At 46.4% G+C, this 27,830-nt stretch overlaps 1 protein-coding gene across 4 annotated transcripts in view; it reads left to right on the forward strand.

Moving 5' to 3' along the window:
* Positions 1-6,408: 6,408 nt before the first annotated feature.
* Positions 6,409-27,830, forward strand: part of IKBKE (inhibitor of nuclear factor kappa B kinase subunit epsilon) — a 65,032-nt gene continuing 43,610 nt past the window's right edge. For 2 of the 4 annotated variants that reach the window (XR_010792574.1, XM_066600194.1), the window contains exons 1-6: positions 6,416-6,497; positions 11,769-11,892; positions 13,403-13,543; positions 14,711-14,840; positions 24,839-25,020; positions 26,640-26,800. Coding sequence is in view for 3 of the 4 variants with exons in the window: in XM_066600194.1 (XP_066456291.1) it covers positions 11,806-11,892; positions 13,403-13,543; positions 14,711-14,840; positions 24,839-25,020; positions 26,640-26,800 (701 nt within the window). In the remaining variant the exon portion in view is untranslated. Of the gene's footprint in view, positions 6,498-11,768; positions 11,893-13,402; positions 13,544-14,710; positions 14,841-24,838; positions 25,021-26,639; positions 26,801-27,830 lie in introns of those variants that run through there. The other 2 variants (XM_066600195.1, XM_066600196.1) reach the window with 2 other exon arrangements.

Genomic DNA, 27,830 nt, shown 5'->3' on the forward strand with positions numbered 1-27,830 from the left:
TCAGAGGAAAGCAGTACTGTTGGACAGTGCTGGCATAAGGGGCAAAGAATAGCCCAAAACCAGTTCACCAGATGCATGAAGCTGGTATTAGATGCCTGGCCAATTCCCGAGGGCACCGCCCTCTTGTAATATGTTGATGACTTACTTTTGTGTGCTCCTGACCCAAATAGTTGCCTCAATGCATCACTAAGCCTTTTGTGCTTCCTCCATCAGAGTAGAATGGCTGCAAAGCCAGCAAAGACAAACTTCAGTTCTGCAAATTTCACGTAGTGTTCCTGGGCCACTGCCTAGGTCCAGGTACTAAACACCTGACGCCGGAGCGCACGAAGGTGGTAAGTGACATGCAACTTCCCACCTCCCATGCCCAGTTGCGTACCTTCTTGGGACTGGTTTCATACTGTCGGCCGTGGATACGCTCTGCCTCCATGACCATGCAGCCTCTGTACGACTGTTTGGGTTCACGGCCATTTGCCCTGACCCCGCAGGCCGAGTCAGCCCTCCATCAGCTGAAAGTACAGATAACCAGTGCACCCGCACTGGGGCTGCCAGACTATGACAAACCTTTCCAAATGTACGTCACTGAGATGGCGGGACACGCCACCGATGTACAGACACAAATGCATGGTGACAAAAAGCGACCTGTAGCATACTACAGTGCCCATCTTGACGCGGTGGCTAGAGGGTCTCCATCATGCGTCCGAGCGGTTCTAGCAGTTCAGGCGCTACTGGACAAAAGTTCTGACGTTGTCCTAGATCACACCATGGTGATCTACACCCCACATGACATACATGGTATCCTGACACAGGTAAGCTGTAGACATCTGTCTCTTGCCAGACAGATAAAAATGGAACACGCAGTGCATTCCTCCTCGAACATCTCATTCCAAAGGTGCACCACCTTGAATCCAGCCACCTTACTTCCATTAGGTGACGTAGATTCAAATGGGGGAGTAAGTACAGGGGATCAGTTGTTTTACAACTCCCTGACTGACGAACAGGAGGCATTTGACACCGGAAACCAGCATGACTGTGTGGCCCTCATTGCCCAGGAAACGGCTGGGTTTGCGCATGTCACAGACAAGCCCCTGCAGAACCCCCAGTTTGAGCTGTTTGTGGATGGGTCCAGATACCTGAATGACGAAGGAAGGTTTGTAACAGGTTTTGAAGTAGTCACACTGAATGAGATACTTGTACAAAAACCACTGCCGCCACACATGTCAGCACAGGAGGCTGAGCTCCGTGCTCTAACTGAGGCCTGTACGATTGCAAAGGGTACCACTGCCAACATCTACACTGATTCTAGGTACGCGTTCGGCATCGCACATGATTATGGACCCATCTGGCGGTCCAGGAGCTTTCTCACGGCACAAGGCAAGCCCATTAAGAATGGTGTATCAGTAGGTAGATTAATGCAAGCCATCATGTTGCCCGAACAGGTGGCCATAATAAAGGTTAAAGCACACACGCAGGGGCTGTCACCAGAGAGCAAGGGGAACGATAGGGCAGCCAAGGCTGCAGCTCTCCTGGACAGGACTCGACACCCCCCAAGCCCTGTGTGCTGTAAGGTAGACTCTGGTACCACAGTTCCCTCCGACCTAGGGCCTACGGCCACAGAAAGTGAGGTAGAGCAGTGGACCAAGGCAGGTGCTAGGTATGTTGATGGAATGTGGAGAATGGGAAGTAGAATGTGTTTGCCGGCAGCAGTTTTCCCGCAGATGGTGAACCTAGCTCACGGTAAGGTGCATGCCTCCAGGAATGCTATGGTTTCTGTTGTGGACAAGGTATGGTATGCTCCAGGGTTCGACAGGATGGCGAAGGCATATGTGAAGGCATGTGAAGTGTGCACCCTGCACAACAAGTGGTAAGAACCCCCCCCCCCCCCCCCCCCGGAAGTGCACACCCAGACCACTGTATCCCTTTCAGAGATTACAAATCGATTACATCCAGTTTCCCAAATCAGGCAGGTATGAGTACGTCCTTGTGTGCGTGGACCTGTCCAAAGCCACCGCACAATGCACAGCGACTTAACTTGTGTCAGAACTTGTATGTAGATTTGGGGTACCAGAGACAATTGAGAGTGACAGAGGTACACATTTTACAGGTGAAGTGATGCGAGAGGTGATGTCAGCCCTTGGGGTGGAACAAGCGTTTCACACCCCATACCACCCGCAGAGTTCAGACAAGGTTGAAAGACTAAATGGTACGCTTAAGTTAAAAGAAGTGTTGTTTGGCTCTATGCCAAGATTGGGGCTGTATCATCCACAGGCCCTACAGCAGGGCTATGACACAGTAGCCGGATATGTAAAGCACTTGTGTGACCAACTAACAGTAACACAGAATCTAGTCTTTTTCTTCCATTCCAGACCCAGACAACTTAGAGGGATCACACTCTCTACAACCTGGAGACTGGGTGGTCGTAAAGAGGCGTGTCCGGAAATCCCTAGGGCCCAGATTCAAGGGGCCCTATCAAGTCCTGCTGACCACACCTACTTCAGTAAAGGTTGAAGGAACTGTTGCTTGTCTTGGGACTAATGGGACTTTTCACACCCTGCTTTGCCCCCCCCCCCCCATGAGAAGGAAAATGAAGGACATTTTGTTTATTGATGGACTTTTTGGACTCCTCACTCCATGCTTCGCCCCTATGAGAGGGTGCAAAATGACAATACCCAGAACCACTTTGTTAGACACCATCAAATACTGGTAGATGGACTGAACACCGCACAGGTGAAGGACTTGCACACACGCACCTGGTGCCACTAGTTTTCTTTTCCTGGTTGTTCCTGTTCCGCCGAAAGAATTGCTTACATGGACAAAGGAAAACTCAGAAACCTGGGATAGCTGGTGGGGTAACACATTTAGTTCTTTGAACCCTGCCAATTGGTTCTCTGGTCTGGGAGGGTGGTTCATGGGAATTTTACAAAGTATGCTTCAAGTAGTAATGATTTTGCTCGTCATATATGTTGCTTTAAAGTTAATCATGTCTTGTATCATATGTTGTAGTGAAAAGGCTTTTGCTAAACTTTAACCCAGATGGACTTTGAGACCACCACATGACTCTAGGGAATCTGGCAGGAGCTGGCACCACTCGGGTGAACGTACCTAGCATGATGGTGGACCCTATGTCCAAATGGGGGAATGTGAGGGGTTAATTCTGGTTTATGCTTTTCTAAAGAGAAAGATAAGTGTATTTCACAGAATAATTATGTGTATATAATCTGCATCTTCTTCTGCTAAAGGTTTAAGCTTAACCGCAAATACGTGTAAGGGCTGACGCTTTAAAAATGGACTACAAAGACTCCATTTTGTCTCTTTGCTTGTCTGCTATAATACATATATATATTTGTATTAATTTCAACTTTCACTTGAGAAAAATGTTAGATTTCAGTTAGAATTATCCACCTGGAAATATTAATTGGATTACCACAAGGTTTCTGTCCTGTTCTTATCTTTAGATAATTCTTGTTGAAACTTACTAACAAGCTTACAGGAATGTACCTCCCGATTAACACCTGCACAGAGGAGGACATACTGATAGGAGGCCGAGATGTTTTAAATCAATATATGTGCTTATTCATTTTAATTGTATCTGGCATAACGCCACTCGCTTTGTAGAACCGTATAAAGATTGAATACATTGTACATAAAAACAGGCATTTCTTTGGTTAACTACATACGGTGTGGTGTCCATTGAACTCCTCAGAGTATACTCACTTGATCTAAGACTAATTCGGAAGCAGACAGCATCAGCTGAACGGTCTGATCAAAGACCCCCCTAACAGGGGGAATAAAATTTTTAAGAAGAAATCTATAGGAGCTTGATGTAACTATTTTTGCAAAGTCTACAGTGATTGTTAAACATGTAGTTATGAGTGAACAATGCAATATACCTACAAAAAACAATGTGTGCTGTATGACTTTCTTTATAAATGTTATCTAAACTTTGCTCATGTTTGTAAACCATGAAAATTTCAATTAAAAAAGTTTAAAAAAAAAACACACATCGCACAAAAGTCGTAAGTTTGTGCTTTGCCATTTTTGTTCGAAGCATTTTTAACATTAGAAGGTCCTATTGGCATTTGCGGTAAAAAAAAACAGCGATATCGCAAGTGTGAAGGCACCCTAAGGAGGGGGCCCAGGTTCAGGTTTGTGCTGTAATGAACTTGGTTATGGTTCCTATGGTTATGTAATGTGGATGGTATAAGGATGACCTCTACTGGCCATCATACATTACTGCAGTTTATGTATTTCTCATAGGAGTGTTGTATGCAACTTCCCGTTGGCTGCAGAGGTCAGGGGGGAGATCTGGAAAACTTGAGATCATAGAAAGCTGTAAGCTGGTGAGCAAATCCAGTGGTACTGAGCCTTGAGAGACTGTATTTCCGAGAGAGAAAGCTGCCAAAGGAGTGAGGGTCGGCTCGGCTCGGAGCATGTGTCCTGGAGAATCTGTGCCTGTTAGAGAGGGACAGTAGTACAAGAAAGGAAGCAGACAAATGTTCGAGAAGCCCAGCACTATAACTCGCCAGTACTATTAGAGTTGAGGTGAGAGAACAAAGCTGCAGGAACTACAGCTAGAGAAACAGCTGCAAAGGATTCACATTGTCCTGCAGCTCTATGAATCAGGTCATGTCCAACAGACGTCCAAAGACATACCTCCTGTATTACAATACCGAACACACTGTGGATATGTAAGTGAGGTAGGCCCTCAGGGAGAGCACTGACGTGTGCACACGGGTAGTGATTTAAACGCAGGCTTGCCAGTTAAAATACAGGAGCTCAAGCTGACACCAGAGGAACACATATTCAACCACCAGTTTTGCACGCGTAATATGCGGTACCAGTCTTTACATTTACTTTGAATTGTGCCTCTCGCATACATTGCACATAAAAAAGAATGCAGCGTGCACTATCTTGGCATGTATTATGTGCACATAGATGCCAAGGTAGTGTATGGGGATTTGTCAGTACGCAATCCATTGCCTACTGCTGCATTCCCGCATGCCAGAGATCCACGTGCGGTCTGAGAGAGCCCGTAGTACATGAGACGTGAGGCTTTACCAAATATTTCAGTTACCTAGTAGCAGATTGTACTCTGAGTGATCATCGCTGGTCTTCTGCAATAATGGGATTTGCTAATGTTAAACGCCGCAGATAAGTCCTAGATCCACTACGGTACATCACTGGAGGCACGTGACGGCCGCAGGGAGGGGGCCTTATACTGGGAATTTCCCCACAATACTATTCGCAGGTTGTGCAGCTGTAAAGCAATAGCAGACTGCTATTTCCTCCATCCTGTACTGTAGTGTATTATGAGGAAGTATTGCTCAAGAACTTAACTCTTCCCTGACACATGAACTCTCAGCTGGGAATTTCCACTTCTACCAGCCAAATTCGTACCTGTGACCTAATTCACTGGAGATTTTGCATATTTGTTTCTGACTGCAGCCACATTAACACGGGAAACTAGAATTGATTACTTTGGGCATAAGTCAGACAATAATGAATTCAAGGGGTTAGAAATGAGTTCAGAGTTTTCCCACCCAAGATCAGCAGCTTCAGAGACGTCTGGCAGCCTCTTATCCCTTGCAGCTGCACGAACATTAAAGGGGTTTTGTCATTATAATAAAATAGTGTCCGCTGCACCGCACTCCTATGTCACCAATTTCTTCATGTATGTGCACTATACTTTCTGCTCCGTTCCAGCGGTTTCAACAGGGGTCACGTGACCCAAATCAGTACAATTACGCTGGATACGAGACGTCTCACATCAATTCCTGCCTTGTACTTCCAGCTGGTCAGTGACATAGGTTTGCTGTCTTTGCTGGAAATGCGGTGCTCCTGGCCGTCTGTGACTGTGCGTGTGCCCACATTGCCCTGTGCACTGCAGATACGCTTTTTTTTGCCTTTTACCATCTTAACAAAGCATGTTATAATCACCAATTTCTTCAGAAGGGTCTGTGATCCGGGGATTATACCGATTACCAGATTGCAGTCGGGAAGGAATTTTTTTGCTTAAATGAGGTAAATGGGCATCTACTTCATTGGTTTTTTTTTTGCCTTCCTCTGGATCAACATTGGGAGGTAATAGGCTGAACTATGTTACTATGTCAGCATGTAAATATCAGAGCTCAAACCAACATCCTGATTCCATCTGATTGTAGAAATACAAGAGGAGTTGGTTCTAGTTACTGGTGCCAGATCTCTAGTTCAAGACTTGCTGTACATAGGTAAAAGCTGGAAATTCATGGACGGTAACATAAAGTAAGAGACAAAGTAGCAGAAGGAAGTACAGATACATTGTAATCTAACACTAACTAAGTAATGTAGCTGCTCCAGCGTGCAGATGGTGCTCTGCCCCTTTAAGAGGGTTGTCTCTGCTGATGAAAGAAAAGAGAAACAAGGAAGTGAGTGTGTCAGTGTGAGAAGTGTCAGCAACTGTCCGAAGGCACACAAGTCTTCTGCATGCATGTGTACTCGGATCTTCCCAGTCCAACAGAAAGGTGAGTAGCGGACTTCCTTTTCTACTTCTCTGTAGAGTCCATTTTTCTGCATGCGTAAGACTGCCTTCACACCTGTGTTGGGATTAGTTCAGCGTTTCCGTCTCTCCGCTCTGTTTTAGAAGAAAAGAAACTGAAATAAGACTGAAAAAAAAAAGGATTTTTTTTTTTTGCTGTTGATTTCAATTGAGTTTCAAAAAAACAGAAAGCTTTTTTTTGTGTTTTATATTAGTTTCTCTCCTCCAAAAATGGAACATTGAGACAAAAACTCTCAACTGAGCCAAATGCAGGTGTGACAGCAGCCTAACGTGCATCCTGTGTGCGTCTACATGTGTACAAAAAAGTCTGAGATGAATCCTTACAATGTTTAATGTAATCACTGAAGTTTTCGGAGCCTTTTCCCGCTCTTGTTTTGCTTTCCGTTTTCCTGATCTGTTGCAGGAAGAGCAAAACGGAAAGCAAATGTTTTCATTTTCAAGCCCATAGAAATGCATTGAAGCAGATGGTCTTCTTTTTTAAGATATGTCTGCAGTCTGTTTTTACACTGGTTTAAATGTGCAGACTTTTCTTGGTGGTATGTGGCTCAGTGGTTAGCACTGTTGCCTTGCACTACTAGTGTAGTGGCCCAGAGCAATGGGGCCCCTCCATAACTGTATGTTTGCATTTGTCTATGTAATGTCAGTGTCTTCTGTGTTGCATGCCTGATGTGTATTGCTAAGCTGCAGCACTGAAAGGGTTAACTGTCTGGTATGTGAGCTGACTGTCTGAAAAATGTATCTATTTGTTATGTGACCTTGTGATATATATGTGGATGCAAGGTGCATGAGAGTCTGTTCTGGGTCTGCAACAGAGAAGAGTTCTGTCCTGAGGAGTTCTGCAAGAGGACCACGCAGGCACCTTCAGCCTGTGTGGCCCACAATGGAAGAAGCCAAAAAGAGTCCACAGTCTGCCCTGGGCTTGCTGTACCGAGGAGTTTTGAAAGTACCCCTTCAATGCTAAGAGAAGGAGATAATGAGGAGCCGCCATGCAGCGCACCCCTTTTCCAAATGTGAGTGTTGACCGGTGGAAAGTGTTGCCGGGACCAAGATTCACAGATAACAAGGACTGTGGTTTCTCCTGTTCACCCATGAATCAGCCGGGACAAGGACCCACACATAACAGGACTGTGGTTTTTCCTGTTCACCCTTGAATCCTCCCTGTCACACCACTTTGAAGTTTGCACTGTGTTTTCCTGCTGGCATGTATTTGCAAGTTGTGCCAAGTAAACGAGCTTCACCGACCGTTGCCGGTTTGGCTCAGAAAGTTAACTCCCTGTGTGTGGACTCTTTATTAGCAATAACTGGATTGACCGCAAAGGGTGGAATGGTGGCGTCACGCGTGACAAAAAGGACTAAGGCGATCCATCATTTGGTTCCCCTGTTTAATAGCCTGCCCTCGGCCCCTTGGACATGTCACCAGTTAACCTCCGGGTGGGAGACAGTAGAACTGCTGTGACAAGGCCCAAACTCTACCCTGCTATCTCCTAGGCTGGGACCCGCTCCTCAGACTTTGTACTGGGATCCTAGATTCAAATTTCATGAAGGGCAACATCAACTTTGAGAAACTGCATACAGATGTCAACCTTGGTTAGATTTGAACATATAGCTCCAGCACTGCAAGGCAGCAGCTATAACAACTAAGCCACCATGCTTGTTCTTTCACTGCTAGATAAACAGAAGACCAAGAATAAACACAATGAGTACATAAAAAACAAATACAAACACTACCCTTGTTAGATTTGAACCTACAGCTGTAGCACTTCAAGGCAACAGTGCTGACCAACATTGAAGAGCAGCCACCAACACCACCATTCACCCACCAAAAGGATGTGCAATGACAATCTGAGTTGGTCATTCCCTTTTTTTCTGGAGGACACCCTGACACCAAAGCACATTAAATTAAAATACTGTTATTTAAGTGTAGTGTTCTTGTACTGCAAGACTGGGCGCACACAAATGGGTCAGATTCCAAATGCGGGAAGCCGGTAAAGCGGTGTACCTGATTTTTCTGTATTGCAGATACACACCGTCTAGTTCATGATCTGTCATGTGCAATGTAGTTTGTTTTTTTTTCCATTATGTGTATTTCCCGTGCTGTAGCCAAGTGATGACGTGGCTACCCACAGCCCATACACAGGACCTAAAATGCGTCAGTTTATAACTATGTGCAACTTTTCTTTGGCATAAAATACTTATGTAAGATAAATCAATCGAGAGCGGCATTAGGCTATTTTCACACAGTTGAGATTCTCACATGACTTTTGTGCATTGCAACGAACAAAGCTCACACTATCGTCTCGGTCTTCTGAAACCAGCCTAAGGACTCATTCACATGGGCATCAAAATCATGTAGAAGATAGCCACGCAAAGAATCGCGGCTAACTCTTGTGAAAATTGCGTGAATGGCCAACTTTTCCGAGCCGAAGTCTCTAGTTGTATTAGCGTTGAAACAACGCTCATGAGCGGCGGAAAAAATGTACTGCTTTTCGGGAGTTCTGGGCAGCAGCCCCTAAGTCACTCTGAACGACATGTTTTCACTTTTTAAATGTCCTGCTGTAAGCTCCTGTTTATCCCAAGGGGCATGAAGGGAGTCCCCGGCAGTGATGAAAGGAACCCCTGCCGGGGACTACCTTCATCCCTGCCTGGGCTTCCCTTCATCTCCCCGGGGGTTCACTTCATTGCAGGAATGTAAGGACTCCCCTGGGCTTCCCTTCATCTTCCTCAGGAGTCCCCACATCCCTGCAATAAAGGGAACACCTAGGGAGATGAAGGGGGTTTCCCAGGGAGTCTCCTCATTCCCGTGATGAAGGGGGTTCCCCAAGGTTTCCCTTCATCTTTCTCTCCAGTGAAGGGAAGCCCCGGGGAGATGTAGGAAATGTCCCTGCTACGCGGCTTCCCTTCATCCCCACGGAAAGACAGTGCTTTTGGGCAGCAGAACTTTTTTTCCAGCCCCCATAGGAGGACACTCCTGCGTTTTGTGCACCAAAGATAGGTCAGGATTTATATTTTTGACAGCAGGGAATTTCCTCTTGCTGAATTTCAGTCGCTGATGTCCTATCTTTTTAAGTGTGAGTTTCTTAAGTGGCTAAAATTCCTTCATCCAAACGTTTCCGTAGGAAACCATTGGTTCTAATAGTCGTGTTTTTTTGGGTGTGTAAGGTAACTGTGCGAATTCCCTCATGTGAAGGAGCCCCCAGGAAGAGAAAAATGTCTAGGATATCTAGCAAGATGCCACATTTATCACACAGTGTACAATGCTATAATGAATTGGCGCGGATTCTGTCTGTCTTACCTAGTGTTACGCTGGTAGAAGGATTGTGCAGTAAAATATCAATATTTGCAGATGATACAAAATTCTGTAAAGCAATTCCCACAATAGAGGACAGAATGTGGTTGTAAATGGATGTGGATAAGTTGGAGCAGTAAAGTCGCAAATGAGGTCTAATACTGATAAATGTAAGGTTCTGCACATGGGCAGAGTACAAGAAGGGCTGGACGCCTTTCTTGAGTGTAAGGGCTCCTGCATAATTGAGTTTTTGTAGCTCGTTTTTTTCACACGATATCGCTGCGTTTTTTAAACACGATTGTCAATGGGACTTTCTAATGTTAAAAACGCATCACACAAAAATCACAAAGCACCAACATGTGATGCGTTTTTAACATTAGAAAGTTAGAGGAAAAACGAGGTGAGCCAGCGAGGGAGAGGGAAGGAGGAATCTCTCCCCAGGTCCCTTGGCATTGCAGCCTCAGCGTATATGCGCTGGGCCCTTTGCCGTTTAGGCGTTTTTATGGTGCACGTGAAACTTCTACGGCCGTGTAGATGGGCCCTTAGGCCGCTTTCACACGGCGTGCTGGGCGCGGAAAAATCACGCACTTAAAAAATACGCAGCTATTAGAAAACCATTGGTTCTAATAGCCGTGTGTTTTTTAAGCACTTGATTTTTGAGTGTATTACTTATTTAAAGTGCAATGTCCAATAAGAAATGACATGAGAAAGAACACAAGCCCCACCATAGCACTCTGAACACCTCATAGTGTACGGAAAATAAAACCCATAATAACAGCAGTAGTTATTAATGATAATTCTTATTATTTTCTCAGACCTTTCTGATACAAGGACAGACGTTTTGTCAGAAGTTTGCTTTTCCCTGTTTACATGCTTTACTTCTCTTGAGTTGTGGCGTGTATTCAGCATCCATATCCGCTGGCTGCCGTCCTGAGCCTTCCAGCTCTCTGCAGACAGACTTTCTTTGAGGTTATGTTCACACATATATAGCTGATATGCTTCATATTTTGTAGCAGTCTTTCTTGCAGGCCTTCAGCAGATTCTACCTCTTCAAATGACCTTATCAATATGGATTGTACCCAGGAAACAGCTGCAGATACACTTCTCGCTTCACCATACATTGCACCCCGCCACATGTGATCCAGCAGCCTGTAGTGAGCACCAAGCCGCTGGTCAGGTGATGCCACTTACAAATCACCTGACCAGGGACTCGGCGCTCCCTACAGGCTGCCAGGTGATGCATGAGAGGGTGCAATATATTGTAAAGCAAGGGGGAGCGCTGCAGCTGCTAGAATCCGCTGCGGATAAGCAGCTGATTCCTTGTGACAATCTGCACTGATGGTACAGATTTTAATGCATTTTTAATGTGGAAATGCTGCAGAAATTCCACCACATTTCCGCTACATGTGAGCATACCTTAAGGGTGAATTCACACACAGTGGAATTGTTGCAACATTTCGACCACTGAATATATGTGTTAATTCAGTGACAACATATATACAAACATTCCACTGCAGTTCAGTGTCAGGAAACCAGCAGCAGGAAATAGTCATATTATGGATTATCAAATCTGCAGCATGCTCCGTCTGTCGCAGAAATACAACAGATTTTCAACACAGATTTAATTAATTGCAATGTAATGAGTGGAATTTGCATTGAAGTTCACACCAAAATCCGCAATGCGGAATTACATGCATGAAGTTCAGCTTTATGCGCATAAACTCTGTTGAGACTTTGGTTATTATCAACATTGTGATCTGCATCGGACTCCATGCAAATATGACTAAAATTATGTGGCTGAGAGATAATGTAGTCCAATAACTGCAAACATGAAAAATGCTGGATAATTGGATGTGACTGGAGAAGAGAAGGTTGCAAGGCAAAATTTGTAGAGAATACCTAAAACAAAGTATCTGCAAATTTGCTAAATAATTGTCCAAATCTTTACAGCAGATTCCCATTTAATAAAGAGGCTTCACATTGAAAGATGCCGAGTACCCCAAATTACCTGTGGGAACTGGATGATATCTTGGGTCAAGGTGCTACTGCCAGCGTGTATAAAGCACGGAATAAGGTAAGGAACAATTATATATACATACAGGGAGTTAAAGGGGTTTACAGGATTGCAATATTGATGACTTATCCTTTGGAAAAGCCATGAATATCAGATTGGTGGGTCCAACTCTTGGCATTCCTGCTGATCAGCTGTTTCAAGGGGTTGCAGCACTTGGTTTCTGAGAGGGTTTCTCTGTGCATGAATACATTTGCGCAGTTCCTAGAGATTGACACTGAACCTGTGTCTACTGTACGCTGTCAGCACTAGATAGAAGATGAGCAGATATGAGTGCCAATCAGCTTTGAAGGACCAATGCTGCCTGGGCTACCATTCCGGTATCCTCCGGCATGAACATATGTGTTCCTTCTAGGGAAGGGATTGGTTTTGACAATGAGCGTCATTTGCATCCATATTGGGTCTCAACGCAGTAGTGTAGCCTCAATTCTTTTGGCCTGTAGCTTTGAGTTATCACATCTCACCTCACAAGATATGACATGAAAAATATTTTTTTCCCGGTCGTCATCCTATTTACGGCCCTATTTACGTATGGAGGTTGCCCTCTGACCTGAGTATGGACAGGAAGAGCCCTTAAAGCACATCCCCTTCCACCATCTCCTCAGTGTCTTCCTGTCCCTACGTTGGCTAGTCGGAGCAAGCTCCGGGGGTTACTCACCAAGGGCATGCTGTGCTGAAGATCCCCTGGAAGGAAGACGCCGGGTCTGCACACCAGACCGCTCAGAGTCCCTGCATTCCCGGCCTGCGCCGCCATGGAGCCGTCAGTCACCTTGTAGTGCGGGTCTCCATGCACAGGTCTGCTACAAAGATGCGCCACTGCTGCTGCCTGTGTCTCCGGTAGTTCTTCCTAGCAGCAGTGAGCAGCGGCATTCCTCCCAGAGCTGGGAGGCGCGTAGAGCGATCCCCTGCTGCAGCTGTGACAGGAGCGGCAGGGGATTCCTTCATCCCCGCGGAGAGTCCTATCATCACTGAACACTATGACAGCAGCGGTAGGGTGTTGAGTAATAAGGGGACTCCCCACGGGGATGAAGGAATCCCCTGCCTCTGCTGTCAAAGCAGAGAAAGGAGATTGCAATGTTCCCCCATTGCTTTCCGCTGCTGCGGCCCCATTGAAAGCAATGGGATGAAGGGATTCCCCGCAGTGATGCCAGGCTGTTTTCACAAAAACGCCTTGCATCCAGAGGTTCCACATGCATTGCGAGGGTGATATTGGGCTGTGAATCATGGCCCGATATCGCTCTCGCCAGTGTGCAGGAGCTCTGAGATGTAAGTGCAGGACAAGTTTTACAGCAAAACGACAACTTCTTCTAGGGGCGTAATTGGTTTTGACAAAGAGTGTATTACCTACATGTAGTTTCACACGTATACACACATATTTGGCACTATAAAAGCCAGTAAGAATGCTGATATTGATATAGAAAATGGTACTATAAGCCTTCATGATGACTACAAAGCCTTTGCATAGAGTGTATATAGAAATACCTTCTATAAGTTTTGTGGTCTGTCTCTGTAGAAGTCTGGAGAAGAAGTGGCTGTCAAGGTGTTTAACAACTCAAGTTACCTCAGGCCATTTGAAGTACAGATGCGAGAGTTTGAGATGCTCGGGAAACTTAACCACATCAACATTGTCAAGCTCTTTGCGGTAGAGGAAACCGTAAGTTAGTGCCCTACCCTTCCTACACAACATGGGTTCTGCTCATGTGCTTTACTTAGATTTTAAAGTTAAAAAAAAAAAAAGTCTTAACCCTTTCCAATCCAATTTGTATCCTGGTTTTCCTAGGGGGCTTACTCTTTTTCTGCCGTTATACAACGGCGCTATATGCTGGCTAAAGCCAGTACTGCATGAGGTAACACGCTCAATAGGCTGCGACAGCAGAGCGGCTTGTAAAATACAGTAAGAGAACCCTGACGGATGTCTTCCAACATCGGAGCTGTACAGCCTTAAATCATAATGTCTTCACAGGTCAGACAGTGGATTGGAAGGGTTAAGGGATTATCCGGTTAACTGGCAACATTCCCTATAGGTCCAACTATTCCTTAATAGCAAAAGTATCTACACTTACCCGTTCTCTGCCACAGGGATCAATAGCTGTTGTCCTGACGCGCTCCTGGTAATGGTTGGGGAAGATTGAATCAGAAGTCAGCTGACTGCTGCAGCCAATCAGACACTGCAGAGTCACTTTTCTAAACTCCTGGCATTATGGTGCCTAGGATGTTAGTGCCGATACCAGGAGAACAGGCAGTGATTCTGCGACCTCTGATTGGCTGCAGCAGTCAGGTGATATGCAGTGACTTCATCTTGCACAAAAAACACCGGTAGGGTGGCAAAGCTAAGCCACTGGATCCCCGCAGAAGAGGGCGAATAAGTACCGTTCCTTTGGTTATTTTATCACAGTTGGACCTATAGGGGGACTGTTGTTGGGTAACCAGACAACTGCTTTAGTATTTACAGTTTTATGTGTTACAAAACTACAAAAAAAGTTAAAGGGGTTTTCCAGGCTGTGCCCACCGTTGTCGGAGCGGAAGCCACTGCTCTGACCTCCATGTAGTGGCTAGCACTCAGAATCGTAGGCTGGTGTCCCATTGATTTCAGTGGGAGCTACACCAGTAATTACGCGCATCGGCTACTACACAGGGATCAGAGCAGCGTCTTTCACTCCTACCATGGTGTATCCTGGTGGACGCTGCCTGGAAAACCCCTTTAATAGATCGTTTATTTAGGTGCCATTAAATTACATCCAATTTCACTTAGAGTTTACTTAGTATTTTGGTAATGGTTGCTAATAGTTGCTCCCAAGCTCATAATTCTTCCTTCTCCAAGGGCAACACTAAGCAAAAGGTGCTTATCATGGAGTACTGCTCAAGCGGGAGTCTTCTATCTGTCCTGGAGGAGCCAGAGAACGCTTTTGGACTTTCCGAATCAGAGTTTCTGATCGTGGTACAGTGCGTAGGTGAGAGGCGAAATAAGATGAAGTTGTATAATGTGGGTCACTTAGAAGGTTTTCATTTGCAGGATATTTAATGTCTTTCTAACAAAGTAAATTTTATAGATTTTGATTAAAAGGGATAGAACAAGACAACATATCGGTTATTGATGGCTGCAGGTATTGGCACTGTCCTGATGTGAATAACTCAATAGTGAGCAGCTCACTGTAACTGTCAGACTAACTCAATAACTCGCTCACCCCAGCTGTCTTTGAGATTTACTACAAAGTAAAATGATACCTGGGGAGCCCACGTTTACTAAATATTATTACACCCAATACATTAAAGGGCCACTCCGGTGATTGAAAAAAAATCATTATGTAGCTAGCCCCTCGCTATACATAATTCAGCTAGTATCACCTAGGTTAGTTATTCCTTTCTATCTGAAACCTCCTCCAGTCTTTCTCTTCAGATGGATCATGAGATCTTGTTCTGACCACCTGAGATTTACTTGGCTTTATGTTGTCTCAAGGAGTCAGTTATTCAGTCAGCATAATTCCTGTGTGATGGACCTGAACACACAAACTCTTTGGAGGGGGACACAAAAACTTCTGTCACAGTTACTGTTGATGATGAAAGGTTGTTGTTAGAAAGCTATAATGAAGAAGATGATAGTTCGGCCTCTTAACTGTATACTTATTGTCTGTACCTTATTTTGGTGAATGTAGAATACAGATGGTATTGGCGCTATCCTCCTAGCAGGCAGATATGGTACAAGCTCTAGCTGGTCCTGTGATGATATGCTGATTAGAGATGAGCGAACACCAAAATGCTCGGGTGCTCGTTACTCGGGACGAACTTTTCGTGATGCTCGAGGGTTCGTTTCGAGTTACGAACCCCATTGAAGTCAATGGGCGACCCGAGCATTTTTGTATTTCGCCGATGCTCGCTAAGGTTTCCTTGTGTGAAAATCTGGGCAATTCAAGAAAGTGATGGGAACGACACAGCAACGGATAGGGCAGGCGAGGGGCTACATGTTGGGCTGCATCTCAAGTTCACAGGTCCCACTATTAAGCCACAATAGCGGCAAGAGTGGGGCCCCCCCCCTCCCAAAAACTTTTACTTCTGAAAAGCCCTCATTAGCATGGCATACCTTAGCTAAGCACCACACTACCTCCAACAAAGCACAATCACTGCCTGCATGACACTCCACTGCCACTTCTCCTGGGTTACATGCTGCCCAACCGCCCCCCCTCCCCCCCACAGCGCACACCAAAGTGTCCCTGCGCAGCCTTCAGCTGCCCTAATGCCTCACCACCCTCATGTCTATTTAGAAGTGCGTCTGCCATGACGAGGAACCGCAGGCACACACTGCAGAGGTTGGCACGGCTAGGCAGCGACCCTCTTTAAAAGTGGCGGGGCGATAGCCCACAATGCTGTACAGAAGCAATGAGAAATAGAATCCTGTGCCACCGCCATCAGGAGCTGCACACGTGGGCATAGCAATGGGGAACCTATGTGTCACACACTATTCATTCTGTCAAGGTGTCTCTGCATGCCCCAGTCAGACTGGTAATATGTACCTTAACAGTAACCGCGTTGGTGGTAATGTGGTGGTGACTGCGGTGGTGACTGCGGACCTAGTAGCGCGGTTTTATTTTGTTGGTTTTCGGAATGTGGCCAGGATTAAGTGGGCCGTGGCGGGGGGATGGTGGGGGGTCTCTCTTGTAGTGTCGGTAAAGGTGAAATTCTTGGACTGCCACCAGACGAACCAATGCAAAGGCATTTGCCAAGAATGTTTGTTTTCCCTGTTGGAGGAGGAGGGGGATGTTTTTGAGGCACTACGTGTCCTCTACACGTGTCCGTGGTTATATGCACCTTTACAGTAACCGCGTTGGTGGGAAATGGCCTCGCCGCCATCATGTCTTTGGGAAGCCTCTGTTTCCACACCCCAGAGACATACCATTAGCAGCGGTATAGGCAGAGCCCAGAATTCGTAACATTTCAGCCGTAGCATTAGGACAGGCCCCACTAACATATCACTAGCAGCATTATAGCGGGAGCGCAGCCTTCGTTCCATGTCAGCAATAGTAGCACTCAAGACAGGCCCCACTAACATATCACTAGCAGCATTATAGCGGGAGCGCAGTCTTCGTTCCATGTCAGCAATAGTAGCACTCAAGACAGGCCCCAGTAACAATTCCGAAGCAGCAGTATAGTGGGAGCGCAGTCTTCGTTCTATTTCAGCAATAGTAGCACTCAAGACAGGCCCCAGTAACAATTCCGAAGCAGCAGTATAGTGGGAGCGCAGTCTTCGTTCCATTTCAGTAGCTGCAGTATAGCCAAGGCCCAAGTTACATTTATGTAGCTAAAGTGTAGGCCAACCCCACACACACTTCTGTACCATGAGTGCAGGTGAAGAACATACAAATTGCTATGATTACACTGTAGGTGAGGGCCCCAAAAAATTGGTGTACCAACAGTACTAATGTACCTCAGTAAAAATTGGCCATGCCCAACCAAGATGGCAGGTGAAACCCATTAATCGCTTTGGTTAATGTGGCTTAAGTGGTAACTAGGCCTGGAGGCAGCCCAGTTTAACGAAAAATTGGTTCAAGTTAAAGTTTCAACGCTTTTAAGAGCATTGAAACATATAAAAATTGTTTCGAAAAATTAGATGAGTGAGCCTTGTGGCCCTAAGAAAAATTGCCCGTTCAGCGTGATTACCTGAGGTTTCAGGAGGAGGAGGAGGAGGAATATTAGACACAGATTGATGAAGCAGAAATGTCCCCATTTTGGATGGTGAGAGAGAACGTAGCTTCCATCCGCGGGTGCATAATACGTATTGCTTACGTATCGCTGCTGTCCGCTGGTGGAGAAGAGAAGTCTGGGGAAATCCAGGCTTTGTTCATCTTGATGAGTGTTAGCCTGTCGGCACTGTCGGTTGACAGGCGGGTACGCTTATCTGTGATGATTCCCCCAGCCGCACTAAACACCCTCTCCGACAAGACGCTAGCCGCAGGACAAGCAAGCACCTCCAGGGCATACAGCGCTAGTTCAGGCCACGTGTCCAGCTTCGACACCCAGTAGTTGTAGGGGGCAGAGGCGTCACCGAGGATGGTCGTGCGATCGGCTACGTACTCCCTCACCATCCTTTTACAGTGCTCCCGCCGACTCAGCCTTGACTGGGGAGCGGTGACACAGTCTTGCTGGGGAGCCATAAAGCTGGCCAGGCCCTTAAAGACTGTTGCACTGTCTGGGCTGTACATGCTGCTCGATCTACGCACCTCCCCTGCTACGTGGCCCTCGGAACTGCGCCTTCTGCCACTAGCGCTGTCGGATGGGAATTTTACCATCAGCTTGTCCGCCAGGGTCCTGTGGTATAGCAACACTCTCGAACCCCTTTCCTCTTCGGGAATGAGACTGGGAAGGTTCTCCTTATAGCGTGGGTCGAGCAGTGTGTACACCCAGTAATCCGTAGTGGCCAGAATGCGTTGAATGCGAGGGTCACGAGAAAGGCATCCTAACATGAAGTCAGCCATGTGTGCCAGGGTACCTGTACGCAACACATGGCTGTCCGCACTAGGAAGATCACTTTCAGGATCCTCCTCCTCCTCCTCCTCCTCCTACTCCTCCTCCTCCTCAGGCCATACACGCTGAAATGATGACAGGCAAGCAGCATGGGTACCGTCAGCAGTGGGCCAAGCTGTCTCTTCCCCCTCCTCCTCATCCTCCTCATCCTCCTCCTCCTCCTCCTGAACGCGCTGAGATATAGACAGGAGGGTGCTCTGACTATCCAGCGACATACTGTTTTCCCCCGGCTCTGTTTCCGAGCGCAAAGCGGCTGCCTTTATGGTTTGCAGGGAAGTTCTCAAGATTCATAGCAGAGGAATGGTAACGCGAATGATTGCAGCATCGCCGCTCACCACCTGGGTAGACTGATCAAAGTTTTGAAGGACCTGGCAGATGTCTGCCAACCAGGGCCACTCTTCTGAAAAGAATTGAGGAGGCTGACTCCCACTGCGCCGCCCATGTTGGAGTTGGTATTCCACTATAGCTCTACGCTGCTCATAGAGCCTAGCCAACATGTGGAGCGTAGAGTTCCACCGTGTGGGCACGTCGCACAGCAGTCGGTGCACTGGCAGATTAAAGCGATGTTGCAGGGTGCGCAGGGTGGCAGCGTCCGTGTGGGACTTGCGGAAATGTGCGCAGAGCCGGCGCACCTTTACGAGCAGGTCTGACAAGCGTGGGTAGCTTTTCAGAAAGCGCTGAACCACCAAATTAAAGACGTGGGCCAGGCATGCCACGTGCGTGAGGCTGCCGAGCTGCAGAGCCGCCACCAGGTTACGGCCGTTGTCACACACGACCATGCCCAGTTGGAGGCTCAGCGGCGCAAGCCAACGGTCCGTCTGCTCTGTCAGACCCTGCAGCAATTCGTGAGCCGTGTGCCTCCTATCTCCTAAGCTGAGTAGTTTCAGCACGGCCTGCTGACGCTTGCCCACCGCTGTGCTGCCACGCCGCGCGACACCGACTGCTGGCGACGTCCTGCTGCTGCTGACACATCTAGATTGCGAGACAGAGGTTGAGGAGGAGGAGGAGGGTGCTTTAGTGGAAGAAGCATACACCGCCGCAGATACCACCACCGAGCTGTGGCCCGCAATTCTGGGGGTGGGTAGGACGTGAGCGGTCCCAGGCTCTGACTCTGTCCCAGCCTCCACTAAATTCACCCAATGTGCCGTCAGGGAGATGTAGTGGCCCTGCCCGCCTGTGCTTGTCCACGTGTCCGTAGTTAAGTGGACCTTGCCACTAACCGCATTGGTGAGGGCGCGTACAATGTTGCGGGAGACGTGGTCGTGCAGGGCTGGGACGGCACATCGGGAAAAGTAGTGGCGACTGGGAACTGAGTAGCGCGGGGCCGCCGCCGCCATCATAGCTTTGAAGGACTCCGTTTCCACAACCCTATACGGCAGCATCTCTAGGCTGATAAATTTGGCTATGTGGACGGTTAACGATTGAGCGTGCGGGTGCGTGGTGGCGTACTTGCGCTTGCGCTCCAACACTTGCGCTAGCGACGGCTGGACTGTGCGGTGCGAGACATTGCTGGATGGGGCCGAGGACAGCGGAGGTGAGGGTGTGGGTGCAGGCCATGAGACGGTTGTGCCTGTGTCCTGAGAGGGAGGTTGGATCTCAGTGGCAGGTTGGGGCACAGGGGGAGAGGCAGCGGTGCAAACCGGAGGCGGTGAATGGCCTTCGTCCCACCTTGTGGGGTGCTTGGCCATCATATGTCTGCGCATGCTGGTGGTGGTGAGGCTGTTGGTGGTGGCTCCCCGGCTGATCTTGGCGCGACAAAGGTTGCACACCACTGTTCGTCGGTCGTCAGGCGTCTCTGTGAAAAACTGCCAGACCTTAGAGCACCTCTGCCTCTGCAGGGTGGCATGGCGCGAGGGTGTGCTTTGGGAAACACTTGGTGGATTATTCGGTCTGGCCCTGCCTCTACCCCTGGCCACCGCACTGCCTCTTGCAACCTGCCCTGCTGATGCCCTTGCCTCCCCCTCTGAAGACCTGTCCTGAGTAGGCGTTGCACACCAGGTGGGGTCAGTCACCTCATCGTCCTGCTGCTCTTCCTCCGAATCCTCTGTGCGCTGCTCCCTTGGACTTACTGCCCTTACTACTACCTCACTGCAAGACAACTGTGTCTCATCGTCATCGTCCTCCTCACCCACAGAAAGTTCTTGAGACAGTTGGCGGAAGTCCCCAGCCTCTTCCCCCGGACCCCGGGAACTTTCGAATGGTTGGGCATCAGTGACGATAAACTCCTCTGGTGGGAGAGGAACCACTCCTGCCCAATCTAAGCAGGGGCCCGAGAACAGTTCCTGGGAGTGTTCCCGCTCCTGAGCAGGTGTCATTGTAGTGGAGTGAGGAGGCTGGGAGGAAGGAGGAGCAGCAGACAGAGGATTCGGATTTGCAGCAGTGGACGGCGCAGAACTGTGGCTGGACGATAGGTTGCTCGAAGCACTTTCTGCCATCCAGGACAGGACCTGCTCACACTGCTCATTTTCTAATAAAGGTCTCCCGCGTGGACCCATTAATTGGGCGATGAATGTGGGGACGCCAGAAACGTGCCTCTCTCCTAATCGCGCAGCAGTCGGCTGCGACACACCTGGATCAGGAGCTCGGCCTGTGCCCACACCCTCACTTGGGCCTACGCGTCCTCGGCCACGTCCACGTCCACGTCCTCTAGGCTTACCCCTACCCCTCAGCATGCTGTATTACCAGTGATTTGATTTCCCAGGCAGGAAATAAATTGGCGCAAGCCTGCAGGCCAAATATAATTTATTTTCCTTTTTAGCAAAGGGAAGACCCCACTGCGTATATTCAATGAACAAGAAGTTTAATATCTGTGGTGTGGCCCTCAAAAAGTGTCACACAACTATAGTGTAGCAGAGTTATTAACTCTAGCAGAGCAGGTATTTGCCAGTCAGGAAAGACAATGGCGCAAGCCTGCACTCAACCGTAGCTGGTTGCGTCTGATTTTTGTACGTTGTCCACGCAGCACACACGTACACGGAGACCTTAGGACTGACACAGGCAGGCCAAATATAATTTCTTTTCCTTTTTTGCAAAGGGAAGCACCCACTGCGTATATTCAATGAACAAGAAGTTTAATATCTGTGGTGTGGCCCTCAAAAAGTGTCACACAACTATAGTGTAGCAGAGTTATTAACTCTAGCAGAGCAGGTATTTGCCTGTCAGGAAAGACAATGGCGCAAGCCTGCAGTAAACCGTAGCTGGTTGCGTCTGATTTTTGTACGTTGTCCACGCAGCACACACGTACACGGAGACCTTAGGACTGACACAGGCTGGCCAAATATAATTTTTTGTCCTTTTCTGCAAAGGGAAGGACCCACTGCGTATATTCAATGAACAATAACTTTTAGAACTGTAGTGTGGCCCTGAAAAAGTGACACACAACTTTAGTGTAGCAGAGTTATTAACTCTAGCAGAGCAGGTATTTGCCAGTCAGGAAAGACAATGGCGCAAGCCTGCAGTAAACCGTAGCTGGTTGCGTCTGATTTTTGTACGTTCTCCACGCAGCACACACGTACACGGAGACCTTAGGACTGACACAGGCTGGCCAAATATAATTTTTTGTCCTTTTTAGCAAAGGGAAGGACCCACTGCGTATATTCAATGAACAATAACTGTGTTGTGGCCCTGCCTACACAATTATGTCCCTGTAGTATCAATGGAGGGTGCAATGCTCTGCACAGACGATTTTTAGAAAAAAAAAAAAAATGCAACACTGCTAACAGCAGCCAGCACAGTACTGCACACGGTTAAATTTGGCCCTAGAAAGGACCGTTGAGGTTCTTGAAGGCTACACTCACTCCTAACACTCTCCCTGCCTATACACCACTTCTGTCCCTAATGCCGGGTGCAATGCTCTGCACTGCCGATTTTGAGAAAAAAAAAAAAAAAACACTGCTAGCAGCAGCCTGCACACAGGTAGATGTGGCCCTGAGAAGGACCGTTGGGGTTCTTGAAGCCTACACTGACTCCTAACGCTCTCCCTACAGCAGCACCAGCACGATAGTACTTTCCCTCAGCTAACTCACAAGGCATGTGTGGCGAGCCGCGGGAGGGGCCGACTTTTATACTCGGGTGACATCAGATCTCCCCAGCCACTCACAGCAGGGGGGTGGTATAGGGCTTGAACGTCACAGGGGGAAGTTGTAATGCCTTCCCTGTCTTTCAATTGGCCAGAAAAGCGCGCTAACGTCTCAGAGAGGAAACTGAAAGTAACCGGAACACCGCATGGTACTCGTTACGAGTAACGAGCATCCCGAACACCCTAATATTCGCACGAATATCAAGCTCGGACGAGTACGTTCGCTCATCTCTAATGCTGATTCATTATGGGATTCATAGCATAGAACAGGGAAATAGAAAGCATGGAGAAATCTCAGGCTCAAGATGGTGTTTAATAAGCATCAGACAGAATCCTGTACTGTACAGAAGTGACTGCAATATACATAGAAACCATCGAGAGTGTGATAGACAATCAAGTGAGAGGTGACCCTTTAAGAAATGGCAATAGAATCCCACTAAGTTGGCTTGTTATCTTGGCTGCTAGTTGCAGCAAGGACATTATTTTACTGAAACATAACTATTATTTACCTGGCTAGGAATTTCCTGCATAACAGAATGAGGGGGAACGTGTGCACTCGTGGTTGCTGCCAGTAACCACCTTTCTGGATATAGGTCTTTCCATAGCACTTGGGTTTTTGCAGCGGTTCCTAAGCTGATGGGCAAAAGAGGATTTTTACTCGCCATAAAATCCCTTTCTCGTCATTGGGGGACACAGCAAAGACCGTGGCCGTAGCTATATCCCACGGTCCCAATGACAGCGAGAAACAGTGCATTCTTGGCAGCCAACATAGTCCTTTCTCTCTCAACATATCAGACTTAGTACAAAGCTCTCAGTAATAGGTAACTCATGGCAGCTCTCGGGAATACTTTCCGCAGTCGGTTTTCCGCTCAGATCTGTCTCAGCAGCTTTATACAGCTTACTCCCCTTTTAGGCCTCCTGCACATGGGCGGAAATTCCGCCGCGGGATTTCCCGCAGAATTTTCACCTGTGCCCACTACCACAGGATTGCATTAGATAATGCAATCCTATGCAGACAACCACGATTTGACTGCGTGAAAATCGCAGCATGTCCTATTTCTGTGCGAGCCTCACAGGGGCCCGCACAGAAACGTCACAGCTGATGTGAATCACAGCATGTCCTATTTCTGTGCAAGCCTCACAGAGGCCCGCACAGAAAAGTCACGGCTAATGTGCCGGCTGGGTAGCAGTGGAGCAGGTGAGCCACAGTGGTCACTGCAGGGGCATGACTCGCATCCTGCTGCAAGATCCGACCCGGCCGTCTGCTGGAGGCCTTACACTGAGGTTTACATTTCTACATTTGCAGTTTTTTCCTTTGTTCTTGGTTCTCTGACATTTATTATTTATTATCCTACTGCTGTGGTACATACAATTAGCTCAGTGTCTATATGCAGCTTAAGAGAAGCCAACTTTTTTATTGTCACCCTCCTAGTGTCAGGGCATATAGCCATAGTTCTTGTGTCCTCTAATGAACCTAAAGGGCCGCTCTGGAGATGTTTTTTTCTTCATTCACAATTCACCTAAGAAAATGTAAATCAGCTAGTGTTTCCCTGATTAGTTATTGCTTTCTGTCTGAATCTCCTGGCCACTTTCTCCTTAGATGGTCATGTGATCTCAATTCTGACAAGTTCATATCTACTTGGGGTTACGCTGTATGAAACTAGTAGTTTTCTAAGTCTGTGTGATGCTGTTACATGGATCTATCACGAAAACTCTCTAGAGGGCGACACAGACTCTCCTATCACAGTTACTGATGATGATAATACAGCTCCTGTCACACAGTTATAATAGAGTAGATTACAGCTCATCCACCTGTCTGCATACTTATGGGCTGTAGTTTATTTGTTTATTTAGCTGAATACAGAAGATTATGATAATTAAACTGTTTCCTCATCAGGCAGAAATGGTATAGCCTCTAGCTAATATTGTGCTGATGTATCATGGGGTTGATTTTGAAAGTGAAACAAAAAAAATCTCCCTATCAAGATGATGCCTGATAAGTATCAGACAGGGGGCTGCACTGCATGGATATTACTACAATACACAGAGGAGACCTGAAGAATGTGAGAAGCAATTAGGTGAGGGGGGCAGGGATGGAAAAATGTGTTTTCGCTGGAGTGGCACTTTAAGGAGAAAGAGCTTTTACTGTGAGTAGAAAAGTTATCTTTATCTGCATTCTAGTTTTTTTAAGTCTCCTTTTATTATTTTGTCCATTGGTATAAATTGACTTTTATTATAACTATAGAAACACTCCATTATTAACCGATTTTGTGACTTTATTTTTTTTTCAGTCGTGGTATATATTTTATTATATTATACCTTCTATGTATAGCAATGTGTTTGCCTTGTCATTAGTGGCAGGGATGAATCACTTACGTGAGAATGGAATTGTGCACAGGGACATCAAACCTGGAAACATTATGCGTCTGATTGGAGAGGATGGGCGTAGTATTTACAAGCTAACTGACTTTGGCGCGGCTCGACAGCTTCAGGACGATGAAACATTCATGTCTCTTTATGGAACTGAAGAATACTTGGTAGGCATAAATAAGATTATGGCTTGTCTGTTATAACCGTTTTATGTTACTGTCGGCAAAACTGTAGAATAAAATCAGAGGCATGTGGTGGGACATTGTAGGTCAGTAACGTGTCTATGGGGGTCTTATTACAGATCTTTACATTACATATCTATAATTCAGCCACATATATAGCAATACTTAAATGACTGGAGCACTGTGCATTATAATACATTGTAGCCAAGCTATCATCAGGAGCAAAATGGGAACCCAAAGTGGCCCTATGTTGTAGGTGCGCCAAAACTTGTAGGAGGGGAGAAGCCTATGTGACATGCATAGCTCACCACAGCACATTTTATACAAAAAACAGAATATGTTCGAACTGGAGGTATATATTAGGATTCCACCTACCGGTATTTTTTTCCATTAAGCCTAAATGACGTAAATGAACATCATAGACTGGCTTGTCTTACGCCTGTATGATGGACATTTATGTCATGGGTCTTGTGACTTACAGCTGGGCTCTCGCTGTAATGGCCAGGTTCAGAGAAAACTCTGATCTGTAAACTCCTGATCCCTGTCATTTAACATCCTTTATGCCACAGTCAATAGCGACCACCGCATCTAGGTAGTTAGACAGTGGGAGGGGCTTCCTTTGTCCCCATTAGCTCATAGAGAATAAATACATACACAAAATACAATATAAATATTAATATAATATAAAATATGACAAATACATATACATTTGTATCTGTATTTATTCTCTAAGAACTGAGAGTTATTTCAGTCACTATATTTATTACATTAGCATGAATTTTATTCTCGATGTTCTCTGAACTTGGTGCCACAGCTGTAGACATTGTTTATTCTATGTCTTAGGCCTTATGCACATGGGCGTTTTTACACGGCTAATTTAGCCGCGATAAAACATCATGACCATCTGAAGTGTTGGTGTTCAATGCATTCATTCAGATGCCCGATCTTTAGCCACGTAAAAATGTTGCAACCGACAATCATAGGACATCGGTAGCCAATTACGGCGACCAATTTTATACGCAGCCGGAAAAGATCAGTCTTTCCCTGTCTTTCGTCTAATATACGCTGGCGCCTCCCATAGGCTTCTAAGGGAGCTGCTGAAAAAGGGAGGGGGAGGGAGTTTAGCAGCAGCTGGCCCTGCTAAAACATGTCAACTGGCTCTCTTTGGGCGTTTGAAGTTATTCAAAGGGTTTATGCCAACCTAGGGAATTCCGGGCTGCGGCGTGTATATGCTGCAGCCGCTTGTTTGAATGGGCGAGAAAATGCTAATTTTGGCCGCGACTCGATCATGACTTTTTTCGCATACATGTGTTTTTCGGCCGCGATGCGTGTGAAAGAGGCCTCAGTCTGACAGGCTGCAGTGGGTTTGTGCACTCCGAGTGTGTTTTTTTAGCTTTTAGAGGTTTCTGTATTTTTTGTTTGTTTTTTGTGTAATAAAATGTATTTATTTTTGTTCATATTTTAGTGTGCACATAATAATTTGTGTAGCTTTCTTTTTTGCTTTATCTGATTTATTTAAAATATCATTGAACTTTGTAGTGGAGAAAAGCTCTTATATGTAATGGGCCATTTTTATGAGTGAAGTTTTTTTATTTCCTCTGAAGCATCCTGATATGTATGAAAGAGCAGTTCTGAAAAAACCCCAACAGAAGGTTTATGGCGTCACGGTGGACCTGTGGAGTATTGGAGTTACCTTTTATCATGCTGCCTGTGGTAGCCTACCCTTCATTCCTTATGGTGGACCTCGAAATAACAAGGAGATTATGTGAGAGAACATTTCTTCATGCTTGTATTGAAGCAGTTTGTCTGCAATTGTAATAATTAGGCAGATCTAATATCTAATGGCAAAATATTCTTGAGATGTACACACAGCTTTGGAAACTTCTAGTGCCTCTCCATTAATAAGTCACTTGAGAAGATGTTTGATAAAGTTACCCCAAAAAATGCATATGAGATCAATTAAGCCTCCAACACATAACCAGCTCTACAGGTGCCACAAATACTGCCGGATACATCATTGAGGTTGGCAGGCCAATACATTGAATGCTCCAGCTTCGTGGGCTCTGTCCTATTGATCTTTTATGTTGATTATCATTTTATGTTGCCATATCAATTGAGGTTTATCTGAGTCAGTACATATGAACTGGTTTGCTCAATTTTATGAAATCTGCTTATAGTGCTTTTGTGCATTTAGGATGAATACCCATCTAAATTACATCCGCTTATGAACTAGGATAAACTACGGACTTGATGAATTAAGCTGCCTTCACATCTGCACTGGAACCTCTGTTTGGAGATTCCATTGCAGAATCGGCACAAAGTACCGGATCAAGTACTGGGCAGTTGAGCAGAAACTAAACAGACCCTATTATATTCAACGGGGTCTGTTTGGTTCCATTATAAGATGGACTTGCTTGGCCAAGGAAAACAGGACCCCCAATGCAGATGTGAAAGCAGCCTTAGGGCTCATGTCCACTAGAAAAATAGAATTAGCAAATCTGTGCGTTTTTCGCGTGTGAATTCCGCAGTCAAACTTGCCCATAGGGAATCATTGGCCATCCGTAGTCAATTAAATAGAATTTAGCACCCGCACATCTGATTTAATCCGCAGCACAAAATCCGAGTGGATTGTATATTTCTAGTGGACATGAGGCCTTATTGTCCTGTTTTGTATGTCTCAATAAGCACTTTAATATTTATTGATCGTATTGTTTCAGTTTACTCTCTGCATATAACACTTTATAAATGGGGAGATTTTGGTCGTACAAAAATCCCCATTTGTTAATTCTGGCCAA

Source organism: Eleutherodactylus coqui, chromosome 4 (assembly GCF_035609145.1).
Source record: "Eleutherodactylus coqui strain aEleCoq1 chromosome 4, aEleCoq1.hap1, whole genome shotgun sequence".
Classification (NCBI taxonomy): domain Eukaryota; kingdom Metazoa; phylum Chordata; class Amphibia; order Anura; family Eleutherodactylidae; genus Eleutherodactylus; species Eleutherodactylus coqui.